Source organism: Dioscorea cayenensis, chromosome 15 (assembly GCF_009730915.1).
Source record: "Dioscorea cayenensis subsp. rotundata cultivar TDr96_F1 chromosome 15, TDr96_F1_v2_PseudoChromosome.rev07_lg8_w22 25.fasta, whole genome shotgun sequence".
NCBI lineage: Eukaryota > Viridiplantae > Streptophyta > Magnoliopsida > Dioscoreales > Dioscoreaceae > Dioscorea > Dioscorea cayenensis.
In genome coordinates, this window is record NC_052485.1 from 2,592,806 (window position 1) to 2,609,034 (window position 16,229).

Below are 16,229 nucleotides of genomic sequence, written 5' to 3' on the forward strand. Positions count from 1 at the left end.
AGATCTCGAGGTGTAAGTTGACGGGTGAGATGGCGGGAGAGACCGTTTGGTGGAGATGGAGATGATGTTTTATTCGGAGAGATGATGACGTGTCAGATGTGGGACCCACTTTTTGTGGTTGGTGGGGCCCGCTACCGTTAACTGTGTAGAGTGCCGATCACTCATCTGCTTGGTTTTGGATATTTCTAATTATTTGTATATTTTTATGTATAGATTTTTTTAATTTATGTTAGTAAAAATCAGAGAGAAATAATTAAGAGAATAAAGGCATGGTTTTGAGTTTGAAAATGGTATATTAATTGGCCATTTTTATAGGGGGTTAGTTGCATTCAGGACAAAATTCACATACGAAAATAATTGCAACATGAACAACAGAATACGAAAATACTTCGGTACAATGAGAGCAACAAATATAGAGATTTATACGACATTCTCTTGTCATATCTCTGATCAAACATTCAAATTCAGGGTGCAGGATTACATGAGCTCTAAATGAATCCTGTCAGTCACAACAGATAATGAAATTCAGTGTAACATTCTTAATCTAGAGCATAAACCAAACAATCTTACACAGCTCAAAGAACTGCTAAAAATGAATTTTCTGATATCAAGGAACAAAATTTTGGGTAAACTTTGGAGAAAAATTTATTGCTTTAACAGGTACAAATCTACACTGAATGGAAAAAGAGCCGGGAAAGCTTGATGTAAATTGTGGTGGAAGATCTCAATTGCTCTTTTCCAAGTTTGAAGGAGTGGATGCAATTTCTGGAGCTTGGTTGCTTTTAGAGATAGTATTTTTTTTCTCTGCCATTTCTTTCTGTATCATGGCTTGTTCTTGCATTGTCTTGAGCATCTCCTGCATTTGTTTCTCCTCTTTCTCGATTTGCATGTTCATTATGATCTCCGCATTCTTGTCAATTGGTTTGAAGTAATCTTCGATGGCAGCTTCCTGCAGTTCATGTAAGGAAGCAGGTATGCATAAGGAAGGTGGAGCAAAATTACAAATCAAACAACAAATTGCCATGACGAAAGTTATGTTCAAAGATCTAGCTTTATTTGAATAAGCAGATTTACATATATGAGCAAACAATGACATTATCCTTGTTTTGAGAAAAAAATCCAATATTTACTTTCATAAATGAGCGCTCATTCTGGATGTCAGAGACCATCCAACACATTTTGCATAAACACATGGATTTTGCTCAAGGAGGTAGAATTTTGTGTGAATTACAAATAAAAATTTGATCCAAATCTTTATTCTTATTGCAACTAACTAAAAAAAAAAAAAAACCACCCACCTGTTGAATGCTCTTCTCAAAATTTAGAGGCATGACTAATGGTATACTTGAAAAATGGTTCAGTGAGGAAACATGATATGTTGGGCATTTCTTATAAGAACATTAATGCAATAATCCTAATTAGATTTACTGTCTTTTAAAACATAATTGCATAGTAGATTATCATTTGAACATCAATTCTGTGAACTTACACAGAGGTATAAAGTCATGTCTAGAGAAAAATTATCTTGAAATAAGGCTAACCGTTTCTTCCAGTTTGCGGTTGAGAGCTTGCATCTCCTCAACCATACGACGAACTTCCGAGAGAATAGCCTGTTCAGGTATCTTTCTCAGTTCCATTTTCCTTGCTTGTGACTGACAAGATAATTGATTAGAATATATAAAAGCAAGCACAGTCAAAATATCATATTAACTTTCCACCTGAATGTGGAAAAAACTTTGACAGATAAACGAATATCACTAAGAGAAAATTGATCAGTGAAAAGGGTAAAACATTTGCCAACAATCAAAGTCAAGAAAATAATTTGTTAAAAAACCTAAATATGTATGACTTCATCATCTCAAGTAGTACACCACATTTACAATGCAATCATAGTTCTGCAATTGGACCTGATGAGCCTTCTGAGATTGCTTGCTCAAAATGCAAGAAGTGGCAATTTATCCAACTGACTAGTGAACCATATACATCCTTATAAAAAGTTCAAGCCTTTCCTCAAGGTTTTTTCCTTATCTATCCGACTAAAGAGAATTGAGATGAATTCTCATGAAATGAGGCACTTTTTTCAACACATGAACAAAGCTTATATATATATATATATATATTCTTATAAGCAGCATTTTTAATCCTCAGCCTCTTCAATCAATTGTGAGTAAATTAAACAAAATAATAGAGTAAAACAAAGATATAATGAGTGGAATCCAATTCTTGATAAGCTTGAACAAATGGAAGTAATCACAGTAAACTCATACTAACATGTCACAATCTTATTAAGCAAAAGGTGGAAACTTGATGATCTAACAAACAGATTTCAGTAAAAGATTGGATACAAAAAGACCTAATTTGCAAGGAGATCAAAGAAGAAAGTCACCTGTTCAATTTGTTTCTGGAGCTGCAATCGATAAGACCTAATCCTTCGTTCTTCGTATCCTGATAGAACCCTAACCAAGAACATAGCTCTTCTTCCAAACTCCAACAATTTATCCATTCCCAATCAAACAATTGCAAAACTCCAATCTTTCCACGACCTACGAAGAACTGAGAGCCCAATCTCAACTGAGACGAGCTCAAATGTGGATGACGCCTGTGGGATTAAGGCGGATGAGGAGAGCGAATGAGATTTGGAGCTAGGGTTTCTCAAGGGATCAATGGGTGAGATGCTCTGATGCAAAGCAGAGCTAGGGTTTTGAATGGCGCAAATGGAGAACACTTTTCCTCTTTGGTCTTTGATGTGAAATTTATTTTTGTAAATAGTTTATTTGAATAATAAAAAAGATTAATTACTGTCTTATTTGCACTGAATTTTACGGAAGAACCTTTTCTTTCGTCTTATATATCATGAAATAAATATTTTTTTAAAAATAATTTATTTATAAATAATTAAAGTGGAAATTGCCAAAAACACCTTGTAAGTTTCTGATATTGCAAAAACACACTTAGTTTTCTAGACTCTCAAAACCCACTTCCTCTTTGAATACTGATGATTTTTTTAAACCCCAAACATCTAATAGTGATTGATAGAGTTAATTTGGAATTTTTGACTGAAATTGTCACTGCGTGGGAAGTTATGGCAAGTGTGATGGGGGTTTGACTATAATGCCCTTTGGAGACTGATGAGTTTCATTTGAAAATGAGACTCTATTTAAAATATGAGGTATGAGGGTTCCGTTTAAAAAAATGAGTTCTCTGTTTAAAAAAATGAGTTTTCTATTTAAAAAAATGAGTTTTTTTGTTTAAAAAAATTGAGTTTTCTGTTTAAGAAATGAGTTTTTCGTTTAAGAAATGAGTTTTTCGTTTAAAAAGAGGTCTCGTTTAAGAAATGAGTTTTCTATTTAAGAAATAAGGGTTTTGTTTAAAAAATGAGGGCTCTGCTTTTAAGAAATGAGTTTTTGTGGTGTATTTATCACCCCCAAAAATCTCTTTTATTGCGGATTGGATTGGGCGAGTGAGACAAAGCATGCGGCTCACAATCACGATCACGTTGCGTGAAAAAAATGGGATTTCATGTTCGAGAGAAAAAGGTGCGACCTTTCGATGCCTTCGCTCGACGACGAGGGAGCATGCGGTCTTCCCCGAGGTCAGCGACGAAGAAGATGAAAGAGATGAGGTTGACGGCGGGGAAGGCGATGAAGAGCGAAGACGAAGACGGCGAGATCGAACCCTCATCGGCGCCGCTTCCTCCCTCCGTTCTCGTCACCGACTTAGGCACCATGGATCCAAACCCGAATGATCCCTAACCCTAACCCTATTGCTATCCATGTTAGCGGTCTCGCGATCGAGAATGGTTCCGTTCGAGTTCGATCCGTCTTTATCCGAAGCGTCGCCACCGAAGACCTCACCACTCCGACCGCCGAGGAGCGTCGCCAACCGGATCGCCAACGCCGATAAAGATTTCTCCTTTAAGACCCCACATGAGGCGAGCCAGCCCGAGATCGCTCGCCCGGATCCGGAGCTCGGCGACTCAGCGTTCAGCGAGATCGCGACGATGAGATACTCAATGTCCCTACTCAATGAGGGTCTCGTTTAAAAAAATAAGCTCTCTGTTTAAGAAATGAGTTCTACGTTTAAGAAATGAGTTCTCTGTTTATATGCTTGTTTGTCTTTTGTTTAACTATCGATGTTTACAGTTTTAATATATTGCGTTTTACGTTTAAAAAAAGTGCTTAAATATCGTTGTTTCTATTTAAATATGTACGAGTGCAACCTTTCGATGCCTTCGCTCGACGACGAGGAGCATCGCGGTCTTCCCCGAGGTCGACGAGCGAAGAAGATGAAAAGAGATGAGGGTCGACTGACGGGGAAGGCGATGAAGATGAAGAGCGAAGACGGCGAGATCGAACCCTCATCGGCACCGCTTCCTCCCTCCGTTCCGTCGCGGACTTAGGCACCATGGATCCAAACCCCGAATGATCCCCTAACCCTAACCCTATTGCTATCCATGTTGCGGTCTCCGCGATCGAGAATGGTTCCGTTCGAGTTCGATCCCGTCTTATCCGAGCGTCGCCACCGAAGACCTCACCACTCCGACCGCCGAGGAACGTCGCCAGCCGGATCGCCAGCGCCTGATAAAGATTTCTCCTTTAAGACCCCACATGAGCGAGGCACCTTCGAGATCGCTCGCCCGGGATCCGGAGCTCGGCCTCAGCGTTCACGCGAGATCGTGACGATGAGATACTCAATGTCCCTACTCAATGAGGTTTCTATTTAAAAAAATGAGGTCTTTGTTTAAAAAATAAGCTCTCTGTTTAAGAAATGAGTTCTCTGTTTATATGCTTGTTTGTCTTTGTTTAACTATCGATGTTTTCGTTTTAATATATTGCGTTTACGTTTAAAAAAAGTGCTTAAATATCGTTGTTTCTATTTAAATATGATACAGTGGCCAAGATTAATTGGTTTTTATATCTAGGATTAATTTATCATGTAAATATTTGTTTTTCTGTTTAAATATTAATGTTTTTTTTAAAAAATGAGTTTTATGTTTAAAAAAATGAGGTTTCGTTTAAGAAATGAGTTTTCTGTTTAAGAAATGAGGTTTCGTTTAAGAAATGAACTCTGCTTTAAGAAATGAGTTCTATGTTTAAAAAAATGAGTCTCTGTTTAAGAAATGAGTACATGCAAAAAGGAATGCAAAAAAGAATGAAAAAAATGTATGCAAAAAGGTTTAAGGGCAATGATGGAATTTCATAATGCAGGGGGTAAAAAGGAAGTGAAACAATAAAGGAAGGGTTGTCTGAGGTATGCAAAACTCACAGGGGCTGTTTGGGAAGTTTTGAAATTATCGAGGGGTAAACAGTAATTTTCCCATAATTAAATTATGATGTAAAAAAAAACTAATAAACAACATAACCATATAACCATGAGATTGGAAAAATTTATACCTCACATTCATTATAATACTCATTGGGTCGAGGGAAATCAAGGGATTGGAAAAGTTTTCACATAACATTATCACTTCAATTTGGCAATCCAATTACACAGATTTCTCTTAGATTGGCAAAATCTTTTCCACTACAAAAGAAAGTTTAGATCTTTCATCTCTAGGACTGTTTTTTTCTATTGAAGAAATAAAACAATAAGTTTTTGACTTGAACGCAAATAAAGCTCCAAGGCCAGATGGCTTTCCAATCTTTTACTTTCAAAATCACTGGAGTCTTACGCATGAGACACTTGTGAAACTTTGCAATGATTTTTATAAATGTACGATTAACTATGAGCGCATAAACTGGGTTCATATAGCTCTAATAGCAAAAAAAAAAATGCGCCTGAAGATGTCTCAGATTTCTGACCTATTAGTTTAATTATTTCTACATTTAAAATCATCTCAAAGATACAAAAGGTAGATGTATTGCAAATAACATCGTTGCAACGCAGGAAGTGATTCTCAATCTTCAAAAACGGAAAACCCTTGGGATATGCCTTCAAAGTGGATTTTGCAAAAGCTTTTAACTCCTTAGATTGGAATTTTCTACAAGAGATTTTAGTAGCAAGGGGGTTCGGTCCAAAATGGTTATCCTGGATTCATACAATTCTTAAAAGTACGAAGATCCACATCCTCATTAATGGGACAACCCATGGGTTATTTCCGATGCAAAAGAGGCCTGAGACAAGGAGATGCTCTTTCTCCTCTTCTCCTTGCTCTCGCAACAGATGTTCTTAGTGCAATGTTCAATTATGCACTACGATCCAAAGTCCTGATAGGTGTTCAACTAGATCACTCAGAAAACATCTGTCATCTACAATATGCGGATGATTTAATCATTTCATATAATCAAATTAATCCTCTATATCTTTGAAGGTTCTTCTGGCATTTCTATCAATTACTCAAAAAGTTGCCTCTACTCTACAAATTATGGCTACCAACCAAATATTGCCTCTGCAATGACCTTAAATTGCAGCAAAAATTGCCTCCCTATTACATACCTAGGGATTCTGCTTTCAGGAAGGCGACCGAGACGTCAAGATTGGACAAAACACATTGGAATGGTCCGATCTCGACTCACTTCATGGACATCAATATACCTATCTTTAGGGGGACGCCCAACTCTTATCAACTCTATCCTTTTGACAATTCCAGTCTACTAAATGTCTGTTTTCAAGCTTCTAGTTTGGGTAATCCATGAAATCGACAAGATTTGAAGGGACTTTCTTTGGAAAGGACTGGATTTGGACTCTAAAGGAGTTAGACTAGTCGCTTGGAAAAGAATATATCACCCTGGAAACATGGGTGGCTGGGGAATCCTCGACCTTAAAGAATTCAATCGAGCCCTTATAGAGAAGTGGTGGTGAAAGATCACAACCAACCCATATAGTTGTTGGGCCAAAATAATCAACGCCAACTACAATACTAGAAATCCCCCTGACGCACTATTTTATCAAATTTCCAGAAATAAATCTTTTTTCTGGGCAGGAGTTAATGATTCTTTCCCCCTTTTCATTTGTGCTTTTCCAAAATTATCAAAAGTGAAGCTAGTACTTCATTTTGGTTTAATAGATGGATTGGTGGGCAACCGCCGAAAGACCTCTAGCCAACACTCTTTAATGATTGTATCTCTCCATGGATAACTCTAAAACAATTCACTTAATGCATTAACCATCCAGAAAGACTCTTTCACACAACCACAATAAATGATCTACTTCCAATCTTGAGGTCTCTACCGAATTGCTCTAATGAACATGAGGACTTAAATAACTAGTCATTTAAAAAAAGTGGAACCTTCTCTATTAAGTTTTTCTAACTACAAGATGCTAATTGATGGAGGGACCCGAAGTCCTCTCTACCCTCAATTTTGGAAAGGCCATTGCCCAAGCAAAATTAAGCTTTTCTGTTGGCTCGTTTGGGAAGATAAAATTTTTACACTCACAAACCTCTTCAAAAATGGTTGCAACCAAAACGGCACAGACTCATGCATACTCTGCTATAAAGCTTCGGAATATGTGGAACACTTATTTGTTGACTGCAAATTCATGGATTGAATATGGAATTTCTTCACTCATACCTTTGGTTCACATGTAAATATTCCTTCCATTTCTAGTTTATAGACCTCCTGGTTACTATCCTTAAGTGCTAGAAATTGCACTTTGTGTGACCTTAGTGCTAAAGCCATTATATGGCATACTTGGCTAGAGCGAAATAACCGCATTTTTCATTTGACTGTTTACCGCATTATACTGTTATTCTTAAAGTTGCTAACACTCCTTTCTTGGTTTTCCACAGCTTCTCATGCTCATCAACAATCTCTCTCTAAAGCCTTGCAAAGGATAAAACGCACCCTTAACCTCATGAGCGTAAGAGCCGGAGATCTTCCCGACGAATTTGAGCACAACATGGATCAGGAGTAGTCCCCTCCTCCTCACAGCTAAGGCAGGCCTATATCACTAGACAGTTGTCTTCGCCACTCTTGCTGCCTCATCTCCAGCTTTTTAGTCTGCTTCTTTATAGTCCCCCTCACCTTTGGTGAGGGTTATTTGTTTCAGTGTTTGCATGTATTTTTCTTTCAATGTTTCTGTTGGTTGTCTTATTTCTGTTCTCTTTTTTAATAAGTCAGTGATTTATCCACTTTATTCAAAATAAATAAATAAATATATAACCATGTACGTCACAGTGGCTAGTGTGTAGAAATATTAAGTTATATCAAATATATTGATAAAGTGGTTTCATGTTCGTCAAATGAATGGATATTTGAGGAAAAAGTAGTTACATTTTCTCATTGAATAGAACACACATGTTCTCGTTGGTAATTTTTTACGACTTCATTTAACAAAGTTATCAAGTATCAAAATCTTCTTTGTCTCAGGTAAACTAATTAAAAATGTTAAAATGGCTACCCTTAAACCAATTCTCTCGCTCTGTCTCCCTCCTGTTTTTTCCATTCTCTCTTTTATTTTTTTTAATTTACGGACATCCTTAAACACATATACTCTTACATAAAAATTATGTTATGCACACAAAATATATATATATATATATATATATATATATATATATATATATATATATTTAGGCACATATACCTTATAAAAAAAAAATATATTCGCACAAACAACCTTTTAAAAATTATATTTACATATATACCCTTTGAAAATGGCATATGCTCTAACCGGCTCTCATGTCTACCATAAAAATCTTAGCATGAGTTCACCAAAATAGTAACTACCATTGCAAACAAACAAACAAAAGCAGAGTTTTTACAACAGTGAAGAACTCGCAACAAAGACAAAACACCACAAAACTGAAGCAAACATGGCAGAAAACCACAGTTCATAGCAATGCAAAGGTGGTCCCTTTTATCATTCAGAGTTTCACTTTCTCCTCCGCAGACCTCAAGCCAAATGAAGAACATAGTCACACCATTCCGGAGTCTTCTGTTTTGCCAATGTCTCCCAAGCACTTGCTAGCCATAAAATTCATAGCTTTTTGGATGAATGAAACGTGGTCTCTCCATTGCCCATCAATCTCCAACCCACCCTATCTCCATAGATTCACATATCTTCCACTTTCTTTACATATACTCTTCATTCCTACTCTCTTTCTCCCTCCAAAGCACTCACCTTTGAGCTTCTTCTCTAGCCATGGCTCAATCAATGCTCATGTCTAGCCTTGGTGGCCACCTTTTGAACTCCAAGAAACAACCATTGCTTCACTCTCTTCGCCCCACTCCATTCTCTCACCTCATCCTTCATCCTTCCTCTTCTTCTTCATCTTCTTCTCCTTCTCCTTGCTACGCTCCCACACTAGCCGTTTTCAAGTCCAGAACCAAAGCTCCACCAGCTAAGAAGGTGAGTTTTGTTGTGATTTTGGTATTAAGTTAGTGTGTGAAGTCCTACTGGTTCACTGTTTTCATCTGTATAGCCGTCGAAGGAAAAGCTAAAAGTGGAAGATGGTATCTTTGGCACTTCAGGAGGGATTGGTTTCACTAAGCAAAATGAGCTCTTTGTTGGCCGCGTTGCCATGATTGGCTTTGCTGTGAGTATTTATTATTATTTTGATGAAAAAAATTCAATCTTTAGCTTTGGTTTGATCATTTGGGAGAAATGTTTGTAGGCGTCTCTGCTTGGAGAAGCTATAACAGGGAAAGGAATCCTTGCTCAACTGAATCTGGAAACTGGGATCCCAATCTATGAAGCTGAGCCTTTGCTGCTCTTCTTCATCCTCTTCACTCTTCTCGGCGCCATTGGAGCTCTGGGTGACCGTGGCCGCTTTGTCGATGATCCTGCTCCTCCCACTGGACTCGATAAGGCTGTCATTCCTCCTGGAAAAAGCTTCAGGTCTGCTCTTGGTCTCAAAGAAGGAGGTAAAACATTTGTTTGTATTTCTGTTAACTTTAACTCTTCAATTTATGGTTCATTTAAGAGATGAGAGGCTGATGTTATGGTGATAATCTTTGCTTCAAAAAGGTCCTCTGTTTGGATTCACAAAGTCAAATGAGCTCTTCGTGGGGAGATTGGCACAATTGGGGATTGCATTCTCTCTTATTGGAGAGATCATCACTGGAAAAGGAGCACTAGGACAGCTAAACATTGAAACTGGTGTGCCGATCAATGATATTGAACCGCTTGTGTTGTTCAACGTTGCATTCTTCTTCTTCGCTGCATTGAATCCGGGTACTGGTCAATTTGTCACTGATGAAGAAGATGAATGAGGAGGAAAAGTTTCAGTTCTCATTGTTGTGTATGTTCTTAGTAAGAACTCTGTTTTCTTGTTCTGTGTAGTAAAAGTGATGAGAATTATGTTATCAGTAACAGATGTTCTATTGCTTCATTTTCCTGTAATTGTCTTCTTGTTTATGTTTCAACAATCCAATGCATAATGAAAGTTTGAAAAATCAGTGTTTCCAAGTTCTTGTGAATTTTTTTGGTATGTGATCATTGTGTGGTTCTCAAGAGTTTGATCTTATCTCGAATCACCTACCTAAGTATGAACACCGGCCTTTCATATATATAATCATCAATTGGAACTTCTTGTCTCAATGAAAAACAAAAATTAATGCATTGAATGTCTGACTGAATGCCATTGTTTTTTTTTTTTTTAATGCATATTAATTCTTTTCCTTGAATTTGAGACACAATAATGAGTTGTCAAACTGAATTTTAAGACAGTAACCTTCTCTGGTTGCAGATCACTTGAAATTCTCAAACTACATGCTCTCATATCATAGTTTCAAGTGTCTCAATGACAAATACACCATATTAAGTTCTTCAGATACATGAATTACTACTAGATTGAAATCCAGGCAAAGTTCTGTATCAATAAAACATTCACTATCTTTCGGTCCTTAATAGGACCAGTTCTTGACAAACATGCCTTTTTTGGCCTCTGCAGACTCGCCTTCGCCGCTGTACTTCCCGAGCTGAGCAAGTGAATTCGCCTTCGCCCGAAGAAGCAGAGCATCTTGTGCAGCCTTGACGTTCTCCGGCCTTCCTCCCCACGTCTTCAGGCAAGTGTTCTGCAGTGCTCTTGCATATGAAAATGAGATGTGCCACGGGTTTGGACTTTGGTTCATCGCGTTCAAATTCAGTGTTGCCTCCACTTCAGATTGTCCTCCAGACAAGAACTATAATCAAAACACATCAAAATGGATTCAGTATTTCAGCAGAATTAATAAAAACACTTTATCATTTGGCACATTACCATGATGCCAGGAACGGCAGGTGGAATTCTCCTTTTAAGGAGCTTCAGAGTGTATTCAGCCACTTGTTCTGGTGTTGCTTTCTCTTCGCATTCAGCACCAGGAGTTACCATGCTTGGCTTGAGAAGTATACCTTCAAACATGACATTGTTTTCAGCCATGTAGAAGAACACTTCTGCCCATACTTTCTGTGCAACTTCAAAGGTTCTCTCAATGCCATGGTGTCCATCCAAAAGTATTTCAGGCTCAACAATTGGTACCAAGCCATTATCCTATCAAGAAACCTGTTATTTGTATACCAATGTTATGCTATAACTCATTCAGTATTCGGCGTTCAACTTACTTGTGAAATGGCGGCATAGCGTGCTAGTCCCCAAGCGGCTTCTTTTACTGCAAGAGCCGATGGACCATTCGGAATGCTAACCACAGTACGCCTACACCATCATTGTCATTAAGAATAGAGAATACGAACTAAGTTAGTGTACAAAGATGTTCAATTTCAATGAAATTTACCATTTAGCGAATCGTGCTCCTTGCTGATAGTATGCGGCGCACCGTGATGCAAGGCCATCCAATCCTTGGCACCATGATTCATCATTTGATCCTGCTAGTGGTACCAGACCCTGAAAGTAAACCGGTTATTATTTTCATGTTCAGTTCCTGCTTACTCAGTTTGGAGTATAAATTAACTAGTTGATTGATTGATTACCTTGTCAACTTTGATTCCTGGCACAATTTTTTGTTCAACAAGAACATCGACAATCTTCTTTCCGTCTGTGGTAGATTGATAAAGTGTTTCCTCAAAAAGAATTGCTCCGGAGATATAATTTCCTAACTCTGTAGGGGTAACAAGTAGAGTTCGATAAGCCTGTCTATTGGCCTCTGTGTTCTCCAAGCCGATGGATGCAAGACGCTTCCCGCAAGTTGCATTGGATTCATCCATAGCCAAAATTCCTCTACCCGGCGATGCAATAGTTTTCTGATAATACGAAAAAACTGCTTAGCAAAGTTAGAAACATACAAAATAACATATATCTCTTGACTCAAAATTGCATACCGCAGTTTTAACAAGTTCATCAGCATAAGAGCCTGCGCGAACAGAAAAGACGACAGCAGAGGACTTGTTAGTGTTTGGCCGGGCAGTGTTAAGCCATTCGGTTTTCCGGGGAAGGAATGAGGATTTGAGGAGAGTAGCAGAGGCCATTGTGAAAGTTGTCAAGACACTTGAATGCTGCTTACTCTCTTGGAAGAGTGAGTATGAATGAGAGTTAGTATTTGAAATGCAAGGTGGTGTGGAGATGAAGGTGGTATTAAGGATATGAGATGAGAGGTTGAGGATGGAGTTTGGAGATGAATGGTAGAAATGAATGCAAAGTGGACTGATAGGCTTTGCCTCTGGTTTCCTTCTTCCTCAAATCTCATCCTCTAGTTGTTTATTTGGATGCATTTGATTTGTCTATTCTGTGATTGCTTGTGCACCGTGAGTTAATGTGAAATTGTTTTTGTCTTCCTTTAATTTTGATGGCCCATTTTTAATATGAGAGATGTGTCATGGTCTCTTAGCTTATTTTCCTGCATCATATGGATGGAAGAGGCATGCATGAATAGCTACCTAGATTTTTCTTTCTCTTTATAATTTCAACATAGATAAATGAGTAAATTTTATTGGTAAAAGGACTTACACATTCCTCAACTTCTCAATCGGCAAATAAAAGAGTTACTATCCTTCGAAGGTGCTTAAGTACCTTGTTGAATCGGTTTTAATCTATAGTTCAGAAAAACTCCAATATTATCATTGTTTTATACTTTTTACTTCATCTCCATCAAGCTTATGAGCTTATTAAATAGAAGCATATAACTATTGTATAAATTTTTGTTTTGGGAGAATTCTAATTTTTCTTTTAATTCGTTATAAGTAGCTGTAAATTACTTATTCTTAGACATAATCTTAGAGATATTTATAGCTGATTCTTAGGCATAATCTTAGAGATATATTTTATTCTTTGTAATCTTTCCAATTTTAGAGCTACCAAGTTTAAAGCTAAATATCACCTATATATGTTTGGTTTTAGTTCATCAATGAGACATATACAGATTGTCATTCTTTTCTCTTGTAACATAGTGCCAGAGCTTTAGGGTTCTTGTTTTTGTTTTTGGTCTGGGTTTCCAGTGACCGGTCCTCATCTACGCGTGTGTCAACTTCCGGCGACAGTTGGTGTCCTGGTTTTCTTCTCTGTGTTTGGATCCTTTCTGATCTGTTTTCTCAGTTTTGAGAGAGTTACTTACTGAACGGCATTCTTGGGCTTGCTTGCCATGAAGATTTTTTTTTGTGGCTGTTGGTGTCACGTTTGTAGTGGGTAGGGCTGATCTACTTGGTATGTGTTGTGCCAATATGGGTGAAGAGTCGAAGAATGTGGTGGTAACAAATGTTATATCTGTGTTGTCTCGAGTTACAAATCAGAAGTTAAATGGCTCTAATTATTTGGAGTGGAACAATACCATCAAAATTTATTTAAGGAATATATCCAAGGATGACCATTTGACGAAAGATCCACCAATTTTGATGATGACAAAAAGATAGTTTGGTTGCGGGATAATGCTCGATTGATTTTGCAAATCAGAAACTCCATTAAAAGTGAGGTACTTTCACTTAGTAGTCATTGTGAATCCGTTAAGTTTTTAATGGAGTATTTAGAGTTTTTGTATTCGGGTAAAGAGAATATCACGGATATATGATGTTTGTAAGGAATTTTATCAGGCTGAACAACAAGAGAAATCATTTTTGAGGCCTTGCATGCCTACTGGGTCTTGGCCTTGTGGGTGTGTGGCCGTTTGTTGGCGCACCGGGTTTGGCGAGCCGGGCTTGGTTTGGGGCGTGACATCATTAATGGCATATTTCATGCACTTCAAGAAAACATACGAGGAACTAAATGTTTTGTTGCCCTTTAACCCTGATGTGAAAGTTCAGCAGGCTCAACGGGAAAAGATGGCTATCATGAGTTTTTTAGCCGGACTTGACTCTAAATTTGAGTTTGCTAAGTCCTAGATTTTATCTAGAGCAGAAATTCCCTCCTTACATGTTTTTTTAGCAGGATACTGCGGGTTGATAATAATCCATCTATCACTTCTGTCATTCAAACTAATAGTGCACTTGTTAGTCGTGGATCAAAAACAGGACAAGCTTATACCAAGAACAATAACAGAAGTGGAAGCACTCAAGGCAAGAATCTGGACTCAGGGGGAATTGTTTGTTTTCACTGTCATGAGATAGGACATACAAAGCAACATTGTAGAAAATTACAACAGAAGTCACGGAATAAGAAATTTCACTAAGCTCATGTTGCAGCCACTAATACCATCTCAAGTTCCTCTGACAACACATGTGCAATCTCTGTGGATAAATATGCAAAATTCCTTCAATATCAAGAGAATTTAAAGTCTTCATCTCAATCTATCTCTGCAATCGTTGAGTCAGGTAATCCAAGTACATGTCTTATCTCTTCTTCGACCAAATGGGTCATTAACATTGGTGCCATAGATCGTATGACAGGTAATCCTACACACCTATCCAATTTTGAACCTCACACATCTCCAGCTAATGTCACTTTGGCAGATGGATCTAGTTCTTGTGTTCTTGGTACTGCCATTGTTGATCTAACTCATTCATTATCATTATCATTTGTTCTTAATCTACCTAAATTTTCTTTTAATCTCATGTATGTTAGCAAAATTACCCGTGCCTTGAACTACTTTGTCTCATTCTTTCCTAATCATTGCATCTTTAAGGATCTTTTGATGAAGAAGATTATTGGTAAGGGACATGAATCTAGAGGCCTCTACATTCTGGATACAAAACTGTCGAGATCCATTGCTTGTTCCAGTGTCCTCACCCCTTTGAAGCTCATTGTCGTTTTGGTTATCCATCCTTACCGATGTTGAAGAAATTATGTCCTCAGTTTCATGCTATCTGTATGAGTATATATATGCATATGTATATGTGACTGTATATGCGTACATATACATATGCATACATATATGTATGTTTATATGTGTGTGCATATATATCTATAGATATGCAAATATATGAATATGTGCATATGTATATATATATATATATATATATATTACCAAATAATTTTCAACTCCCGGAATTTTGACTTACGCCAATTTGGACATAATTCCAAATATATCCGTGGGAGTAATTGGTTTTACATTGATATTCTAAAATTCCTCAAATTAAACAAAGAATTTTTGAATGTAGTATTTAAATTACCCATGCCTTGAACTGCTTTGTCTCATTCTTTCTTGATTACTGCATCTTTCAGGATCTTTTGATGAAGAAGATTATTAGTAAGAGACATGAATCTAGAGGCCTCTACATTCTGGATACAAAACTTCCGAGATCCATTGCTTGTTCCAATGTCCTCACCCCTTTGAAGCTCATTGTCGTTTTGGTTATCCATCCTTACCGATGTTGAAGAAATTATGTCCTCAGTTTCATGCTTTGTCTGTATGTGTGTATATATGTAAATGTAAATGTTTATGTTTATGTATTCATATATATATATATATATATATATATATGCAAATATATGAATATGTATATGCATATGTATACGTATACATTATCAAAGGATTTTCAACTCTCTGGATTTCGGTTTATGCCAATTTGGACATAAGTCCAAATACATCCATGGGAGTCATTAGTTTTACCTTGATATTTTAAAATTCCTCTAATTAAACAAAGGATTTTTGAATGTAGTATTTAAAGTTACAATATAACTTCAAATACAATAAGCCAAACACTACCTATAAAATCTGTTTATATACTTGAAAAAAAAATTTATTGGGTGTTTGGAAAGTAAAAGTTTTTTTTTTTACGGTTGGAAATTTATGACGAGTTTAGTAGCTTTTCTGTGTTTTTTTTATTATAATTATATCAATCACATTCTTTTTTATTGTAAGAACATTCATCAAAGAAAAATTTAACAACAATTCCAAGAAGTCCCACTCAAAATTTTTAATGCGAACAACAGCTAGAACGTGAAATATATTATTCAAAAATTAATAATTAATTTAAAATCAAAC

General features: G+C 37.0%; 3 protein-coding genes across 3 annotated transcripts; 1 reads left to right on the plus strand and 2 right to left on the minus strand.

Moving 5' to 3' along the window:
• Window positions 1-687: 687 nt before the first annotated feature.
• On the minus strand, window positions 688-2,741 carry LOC120276880. Its single transcript, XM_039283613.1, has 3 exons — window positions 2,387-2,741; window positions 1,542-1,652; window positions 688-949 (listed from the first exon to the last, which is right to left on the minus strand). The coding sequence occupies exons 1-3, from the start codon at window positions 2,501-2,503 to the stop codon at window positions 725-727; spliced, it is 453 nt and encodes a 150-aa protein (XP_039139547.1). The 5' UTR covers window positions 2,504-2,741; the 3' UTR covers window positions 688-724.
• A 6,298-nt stretch (window positions 2,742-9,039) lies between these two features.
• On the plus strand, window positions 9,040-10,337 carry LOC120277112 (photosystem II 22 kDa protein, chloroplastic). The gene is made up of 4 exons (XM_039283857.1): window positions 9,040-9,291; window positions 9,365-9,478; window positions 9,557-9,806; window positions 9,910-10,337. Exons 1-4 carry the CDS (start codon window positions 9,085-9,087, stop codon window positions 10,152-10,154), a joined length of 816 nt encoding a protein of 271 aa, XP_039139791.1. The 5' UTR covers window positions 9,040-9,084; the 3' UTR covers window positions 10,155-10,337.
• A 253-nt stretch (window positions 10,338-10,590) lies between these two features.
• On the minus strand, window positions 10,591-12,432 carry LOC120277111 (fructose-bisphosphate aldolase 1, chloroplastic). The gene is made up of 6 exons (XM_039283856.1): window positions 12,199-12,432; window positions 11,851-12,120; window positions 11,655-11,764; window positions 11,485-11,575; window positions 11,144-11,413; window positions 10,591-11,066 (listed from the first exon to the last, which is right to left on the minus strand). The coding sequence occupies exons 1-6, from the start codon at window positions 12,343-12,345 to the stop codon at window positions 10,788-10,790; spliced, it is 1,167 nt and encodes a 388-aa protein (XP_039139790.1). The 5' UTR covers window positions 12,346-12,432; the 3' UTR covers window positions 10,591-10,787.
• Window positions 12,433-16,229: the final 3,797 nt, after the last annotated feature.